The sequence below is a fragment of the Ipomoea nil genome, unplaced genomic scaffold (assembly GCF_001879475.1).
Source record: "Ipomoea nil cultivar Tokyo-kokei standard unplaced genomic scaffold, Asagao_1.1 scaffold0885, whole genome shotgun sequence".
NCBI lineage: Eukaryota > Viridiplantae > Streptophyta > Magnoliopsida > Solanales > Convolvulaceae > Ipomoea > Ipomoea nil.
This window is the reverse complement of record NW_017617313.1, coordinates 2231-10059: the sequence shown is the minus strand read 5'-3', so window position 1 is coordinate 10059 and position 7829 is coordinate 2231. Positions and strand designations below refer to the sequence as shown.

The 7829-nt window shown below is 35.4% G+C and overlaps 1 protein-coding gene, 2 long non-coding RNA genes and 1 pseudogene across 3 annotated transcripts; 1 reads left to right on the top strand and 3 right to left on the bottom strand.

The window, feature by feature from the left end:
- Positions 1-303: 303 nt before the first annotated feature.
- LOC109179274 lies at positions 304-5541 on the top strand (annotated as a pseudogene).
- Positions 1449-1838, bottom strand: LOC109179275. The gene is made up of 2 exons (XR_002053867.1): positions 1518-1838; positions 1449-1478 (listed from the first exon to the last, which is right to left on the bottom strand). It is a non-coding gene; the product is annotated as an uncharacterized LOC109179275 (long non-coding RNA).
- A 266-nt stretch (positions 5542-5807) lies between the features above and the next one.
- LOC109179273 lies at positions 5808-6126 on the bottom strand. Its single transcript, XR_002053866.1, has 2 exons — positions 6081-6126; positions 5808-5966 (listed from the first exon to the last, which is right to left on the bottom strand). It is a non-coding gene; the product is annotated as an uncharacterized LOC109179273 (long non-coding RNA).
- A 100-nt stretch (positions 6127-6226) lies between these two features.
- Positions 6227-7536, bottom strand: LOC109179272 (agamous-like MADS-box protein AGL1; the record flags this gene model as incomplete). Its single annotated transcript, XM_019328789.1, is given in 5 exon segments — positions 6227-6427; positions 6574-6615; positions 6766-6865; positions 6938-6999; positions 7455-7536. Coding segments are annotated over 5 exon segments (334 nt in total), but the record flags the coding sequence as incomplete, so codon positions are not given.
- Positions 7537-7829: the final 293 nt, after the last annotated feature.

Here is a 7829-nt window from a genome sequence, read left to right as displayed (position 1 = left end):
ATATACTTAAATCATCCACCTGTATTTATATAAAAAAAAATGATATTATTTGGTGAATGATATTGGGTAATATATAACTCCGTATTTCATAACTATTATACGGAGTTATATATTATATTGGGTAATATATAACTCCGTATTTCATAATTAAAAAAAGAAAAAAAACGTGCCTATGACGACAGAATCTTAAAGTAATTCCAATCTAATTCCCGCGGCATTCAACGCGGCATTGGTTTTGGCTTTTCGGTTAATAGTTCTGCTATCCCACTCTTCTTCTCTCTCAAATTATATAAAATAAAAAGAGCCGTACAGTTAATAGCTTATTATTGCAGAACACAGAGTGCGTGATCACATTCTCTCTTTCAGAAACCCAACATACATGTCCGCACATACTCTGTATATCGGCTTATGAATATATACAAAGCTCGATCTCGAGATTAAACTTCAAAAGTCGAATCTAAAGAGGTAGAGCTGTGATTTTCTGAGCTGTTTTTGATATGTATGTGTGAACTGAAATGTTTGTTCAATCTGGATTTATATAGTTATGCTGTGTATGTATAGGTGCAGATGCAGTGGACAGGGAAGAGTGAGCTTGGATCTGAAGGGAGAAGTGAAATGAGATGAGAGTTTCGTTGGGCGGAAATTGAGGATTCAGAGATGAAGTTTTACATATCGGCGACGGGGATTAAGAAAGTTACGATTTCGAATTCTCGTTCCGTTGAAGGCGGAGAAGTTTTCGCCGGCGGGATGAAGGCAAAAGGATCGCCCCGTATCGGTCGGCGGATATCTCACAAGACGGTGATGTTTCCGGCAATATTAACGCTTTGTTTGCTTTGTTCCTTTCTCTTCGTCAGAATCGCTTTTCTCTTCCTTGAATCTGCTGCCATTTGCTCCTCCTCTCTCGGTAACTTTGTTTCACTTTTATTTTTCATTTTTACTTTGAACTTTTTTTTTTTTTTTTTTTTTTTTTTACGGTGCGTCTGTGCCTTAAATTTCGCCATGCGGAATACGCAATAATAATAATATTTTTTTTAATCAATTTGCAGGTTGTCTTGGATGGAGATTTTTCGGCGGGAGTGATTCGGCTCTGGTAATTAATTACCTTTCATATGACTAACTTAACCTAGTATACTACTGCATTATTAACGCCATATTGATTCATTTAAGTGCATTAGTGATCATGCTTCCTGTCTATTTCACCATTGAATAATTTTTAAAATTCTCGTATTTTAAAATTTATTTTTCGCTATCATTAAATAATAAACTAATATAAAAAGTAAATATAAACAGCATAAATCAATGTAGCCATCACTCAAGTGGATAAGACTATAAGAGTGGATTAGAAGTTTTTATCCGAGTAAAACAAGCACGTGAAACTGCTTCGCTGCGAGCCTGCGATACTTGTATCACTCGGCAAGGGTGTCCACGTGGGGCACCTTGGAATTTTGAGGCTCACAATCTACGTTCACATGTTGCAACTCTTTTTTTTTTTTTTTTTTTTTTTTTTGCGGACCAACTTTTTGTAGCGTAGTTGCATTTTACAGAACATACCAAGCTAGACTAGAAAATTCGATTTCAATATTTTTTTCTCATTAAGCTAATTATTAATTGCTCTATTTCACTTGGGGTAAGCTAGCATCGAATTGGGCTTTAAGATGCCTGCCGACAGCCCCAGTTTGATTCTCTTGGAAAGTAGACTTTTCGCATTTTAATAATAATGGACACCCATCATATGGAGACTATTAGAGATGAAAGAGTCAACAATCAACTTTAATTTTCAAATTCAAATCATTCTTGGCCTCAACTTGTGGAATTCTCTATGCTCTTAAATCATTTTTACTGCCTCCAAGAAATGGTATAGTACGTAGCTTAGTAATTCTTTTCTTTTTCCTCTTTTTGATGTGGATGTGGGGTGTTAATAATAATAACTTATTCTTTATGTTACTTTTTTTTTATCCTGCCTAAATTACAACACTAAGTCAACCAATACTTAATTTGATATTGGGTATGAAATCTAGGATTTGAAATTTAAGTACAGTTTTTGAGTATTCAATCTTCATGGATGAGCTTAATCAGGAGCTGTCAATAATCAATCTCCACTAGCGAACCTTGCCAGTTGTATAGCAACCTAGCAATAAGTCACTAGATTTTTAGTCCAACTTGATCAGCTTTATCTCTAGAGCAAAAACACCAGGGCAACACTGAGAACGTACGGATTTGCATGAAGTCAAGAATTGGTCTAAATATAATGAGGATAATGCTTCCAACTGTGTAACCCACTTGAACGTGATAAAAGTTGGTTGGCCATTCTCATCTTTATGCTGTCAGACGTCATCATTAATTTAATTTAGTTCTTGTCTGTTCCTTTTCGTAATGATGTGTGTTTTGCCTAATGGATAAAAAAGCTCAGAGAAGAGCTGACGAGGCATTGCTGGAGGTCACAAGCATTGATGGTGAGAATGGAATTGGCGGAATGGAGGGTTTAACTCCAGTTGCAGCCTCATTCAATGACCTTGTTAAGGAAATGACTTCAAATAGACATGATATCAAGACCTTTGCTTTCAAGGCTAAAGCTACGGTAACAAACTACTTTCACCACCATTCAAAAAAAAAAAAAAAAAAAACTACTTTCACCACCTGCACTGTGATTTTTGTTGTTTACTTGGTTTTACTTCTGGGTTGTTTCCCTTTATTCATTTACAGTTAACTCTCTGCTTGACCCAATATATAACTTGCTTATAGCAATACATCTAGCTTGCTTATTGTCTTACATTAAAATATTTAATCAATATTTTCTAAATATATTGTACTGTTTTTGTATACAATTCTCACTGTAATATGGTAAGCAACATTTGAAGATATGAATCTTGAAATTGTGTTGCCACATTAAATGAGGGTGATGGTATGCTACTATTTGAAAGGCCATTGAATCAAATCTTAGCCACATATACCTGCTTGATATTGTTTGTGTTGCAGTGTAACTAAGGCCTTGGAAAAATGCTCTAAATAAATTTGTGGGACCATATTTGTTTTGGCATCTTTCAAATACAACTAGGACCAGTTTGTCCTCTCCTACTCCTATGATGAAATTTGTTTTCTTGGGAGCTCTCTGTACTCGTTTAGTAGGATAAATGCATCTTGCAGTGACAGACCAAAGTTTGTCTAAGTTTATCTTTCCTGAATGGCTGAATATACAGAAAGCTTAGCTCTGAACCTTTTACTCTTCCTGGAATTATGTAACTTGACTTTATTTAATGCTGTCATGATACTTCTTTGAACTTCGGATTCTTTATTACAGAGTATTATTATTATTATTATTATTATTATTAGTAGTAGTAGTACTAGTAGTAGTGTTGTTGTTGTTATAGACACAACTACTTGTTCTTTTACTTGTTGATTCCAGCTTTCAGACTTTCGAAGTACTTTTTTTTTTTTTTTGAAGGCACTTTTGAAGTACTTTTAAGAATTAAGATCTTTAGAAAGTATGTCATATTAATTAACAACTTTTTTAGTGCTTGATTCTTGTTTTGGACCATAGTTTCATTTTCAACTAAGCATTTAATGTAGCAATATACAGAGTACATTCTATTTTTGGACTTTTGGTATAAATCTGGGATGTCAATTTTATATAAGGTTTTTTTTGCATGCAGTTGCTACTCCACTAAACTGGTAATTTAACTGCCTTCTATTTCAAGGTGACTTGATATGTTAACTGGGTGCCTTCTGCACCTAGAAAATTGTCAGTGAACTATAAATTGTTGATTTGATTGTTACCAGCACCATATATGATAAATTACTACTTATTAAAAGACAATTACTAACAATAATAACAGTGAATGCCTATTTTGCATTTAGATGTTGAAGATGAACAGATGGTTCAATCAGCCAGGAAGCAGGAGTCCATTTACTGGCATTTCGCTTCTCATGGTTACCCAAATGGATGCATTGTCTTTCTCTCAAGCTGGCTGAGGAATATGCAGTGAATGCTGTGGCACGATCTCGCTTACCTGCACCAGAATATGTTTCCCGCCTCACTGACCCTTCTTTCCAACACCGTTGTTCTACTAACGGACAATGTGCTTGCTGCCTCTGTTGTAATCTCCTCTACCATCAAAAGCTCAATGACCCAGAGAGGATGGTGTTTCATGTAGTGACTGATAAGAAAACATACACTGCTATGCATGGCATGGTTTGCAATGAATTCCGTTAACTCAGCTGTTGTGGAAGTAAAAGGCCTGCACCAATATGATTGGCCTCATGATGTGAATATTGGGATTAAGCAGATGCTAGAGATTCATAACTTGATTTGGGGCCACAAATTTGATAGAGTCAAGGATGAAGTTGCTGCATTTGAAGATAAGCTTGACAAGGATCTAGATTATCAATGGCCAACCAGCATATCCCTTTTGAATCACCTCCGCATTTATATCCCTGAGGTAATTACTTAATTTCATCTGTTTTTCTGATAAAGGATGATCTTCAATGCTGTCCATTTAGTGAAGATTGATTAGTTACCCAATTTCAGCTCTTTCCAGATCTGAACAAGATTGTATTCTTGGATGATGATACTGTTGTTCAACATGACTTATCATCTCTGTGGGATTTAGACCTCAATGGCAAAATTGTTGGTGCAGTTTTTGATTCGTCGTGTGGATATGGATGTTGCCCTGGAAGAAAATATATGGACTATTTCAATTTCACAAACCCATTCATATCATCCAAGTTAAACTATGATCAGTGTGGATGGCTTTATGGAATGAACATCTTTGACCTCCAAGCATGGAGGAAGGCAAATATTACTGCAACTTATCATCAATGGCTTAAATATGTAAGTGCATTCAGTTCAGCCACAATCAATTGCTTTATTGACTGGCATTTCCAGCATTGCTCTGTGCACCACACTGAGGACCATAGATTGAGCAAAGCTTAAACCTTCACAATAAGTCTGGTTAATCTTTGTATGATTTGCAGAACCTCAACTCTGGTTTTGAATTATGGCGTCCTGGAGCACTTCCGCCTGCTTTAATAGCTTTTGAGGGTAAGGTGCAGCCAATTGATCCTTCATGGCATGTTGCTGAATTGGGTGATCGATTTCCACAAGTTGAAGAATCAGTGTTGAAAGCTGCAGCTGTAATACATTTCAGTGGACCAGCGAAGCCGTGGCTTGAGATTGCAGCCCTAAGATACAAAGCTTGTGGAGCCGAAATGTAAATTTCTCAAATGAATTTGTCAGGGATTGCGGAATTGTGAGCGCAAGAGCAAAGAGGGCGTAAGTCTCTCCTCACTCGGAAAGAAGTTATCAGAGAAATAGTTTGAGTCAGGGGGAAGAAGGTATTGCCTTCCAGTCTCTGCTTATACTACTGAGATTGTTTTCCTTGTCCATAAAATAGGGAATAGATGAAGGTTAGCCCTATACAGTCTTGAAATCTGACTTTAACGACATCGATATATATAGCATATGTCATTATGAGTTAAATAGAACACTATAATTCTGGTTCTTAGTCAACCAATATGGCAATATAATGCTTTAAATCATCGCTTCTTCCTTTTTATGCAAACAGCCACCATACAGGACTAAAACATTAAGACATGTATTATGAGTTATTTTGTTTGTGATAGATAGGCCGGTCCTTTCTGATTGATGCAATCTAGAAGGTAGCAAAGGAAACAACACCATTGTATATATTAGCAGAGAGCTTTAGATGTCTGAACCACTGGAAGGATGGATCAAACAAGAATATTCTCTCTCTAAACCCGATTCAAATTCTTAAGCACAAAACGGGCAAGCAGCTAATTAGAGCCATTGCTTGAACTGGAAATAACTTGTTCTTCTGATCTTAATGAACGATTTTACAAAACTATAAAAAAGCAGAAAAATAAACAAGGTGATGCATTCCCATGACAGAATAGATAGCAGACGTACAGATCGACCTGATTGCACTTAAGGTCTTTCCCAGGTCAGTTACCTGTTCCAAATTAAAGCCATCATCAGCAGAAAGAAAGAAAAAATCATCAAATCATTATATTGCCAATCATGCATCTTTGTTGAAGACAGTAAGAGAGCAAATTAAAACACGTACACGAGTTGAAGAGCTGTTTGGTCGTGGCGAGAGTAATGTTGATTAGCTCGAGGAGAGTTAATGGAAGAAAGTTCGTGAGCGTCGTAAGTCTGGGAAGTTGTCATAGTCTCCTGGTATTCAGATCCTGCATCAGGTTCATTTGCTGTTGTGCTCTTTCAAACTCAGATATCTGCAATATCATTCATTTCACCTTGCATAAGCTTCTACAGTCAGTAAGTAGAACTACCTATCTAATCCGCGGTATGGTATAATATATTACATTCTGTACTAGAAAGTCTTTTTAAGGTCAAGAGATCGAATCAGACCTTTGCTCGCAGATACATGTTGGCATTTTGCAGTTCAATCTCCTGGAAGAAGTTGCACCAGTAGAGTTTGAAAAACTTATATATAGCAAGTGCAAGCTAAGGATGAAAGCAGGCATACATATATGATATATATGAACATTTTCATCCTTAATTAATTTGCAAGAAACAAGATAAACAATGAGTGCTTACCTCTTTTGCATCAGCTCTATCTCAGAAAACAGCAACTCATTCTGGAAATACAAACCCAGACTTCAGAATCCTACTATATACATACTTATAACCCAGAACCTACTCAAGATCCATGAGGAAGTAAATCGAGTCTGCCTAGGTATTTAAATGTAATTCTAGTTTACTTAATCATTTAGGAGCGGAGTACACACCTTTTTGGAGCGGACTCTTCCAATGGCTTTCTCCACTTTCCCTTCCAGATTCTTGAGTTCCTTGTGGTTTAAAACGCCGAGCGACTCTCCAAGAATTTGCCTGCGAATCGCATTATTAGCAAGTGTGATTACTATTAGTACACTCTACTATATATTGATTTGGAGTACGTACTTGTTTGAAGTTTGTATCTCTCTTATTTGGCGCCGCAGTTTGGCTGATTCCTGCTGGTAAAACTGGCAATGCACAACGCAATATTATATATCTATACTATTACGTTCTTAATCTTCTTCACAGCAACAAAAGTAGGATACATTTGGCACAATATATAGTATACTGCAAGAAAGATTTAAACAAGCCCACTCTAATAGAGAAAGAATTGGATATTTATGTGTAGAATTAGTCCTATACAAAAGCTTGTGTACTTTGTAATGAGAATAGTACAATTATTGTGAAAGTCTGTAGTATTTTAATTTTAGCATTCAAAATACACAAATAAAATTCAAAACATCACATATAGTCGTCATATGGATAAGTCTGCTAATTGTATTAATAACAATATAACTCTATTCTTGCCAGTGTCACACCATATATATGTATATACTTCTAATGAACTTAACTGTCTATCATGATATTTTCCCAAAATTAAAGCTAATAATAATTTTAATATCTCCCTTCACATTCATGTTACCTGAGTGTTAGCTTCAGAAACAGATCCAGTATTTGTGGAATCAGAATGATGTTTCTTGTACCTGTCAATCGTTGCTCTAACACTGCAAAAAAATAAAATAAATCATTGGACCTAGATTAAGATCTCATTTACTACCGAATATATGAAATTTTATCAGAATATACATGAGGAAAAAAATGTTAAGAATATTTTCGTATGTCTTATTTACAGTTTTGGTGATCAATTTGAGTAAAATTTAACTTAAATATTGATTGATACATAAAAGTTTACCTATTTAAATTAGAAATTAGATATTACAAATTTTATGTTAAAGTATTATTTATTTCAAATATTATATTTAAAATTTTTGAAGAAATTATTATGTTACGAAGCGAA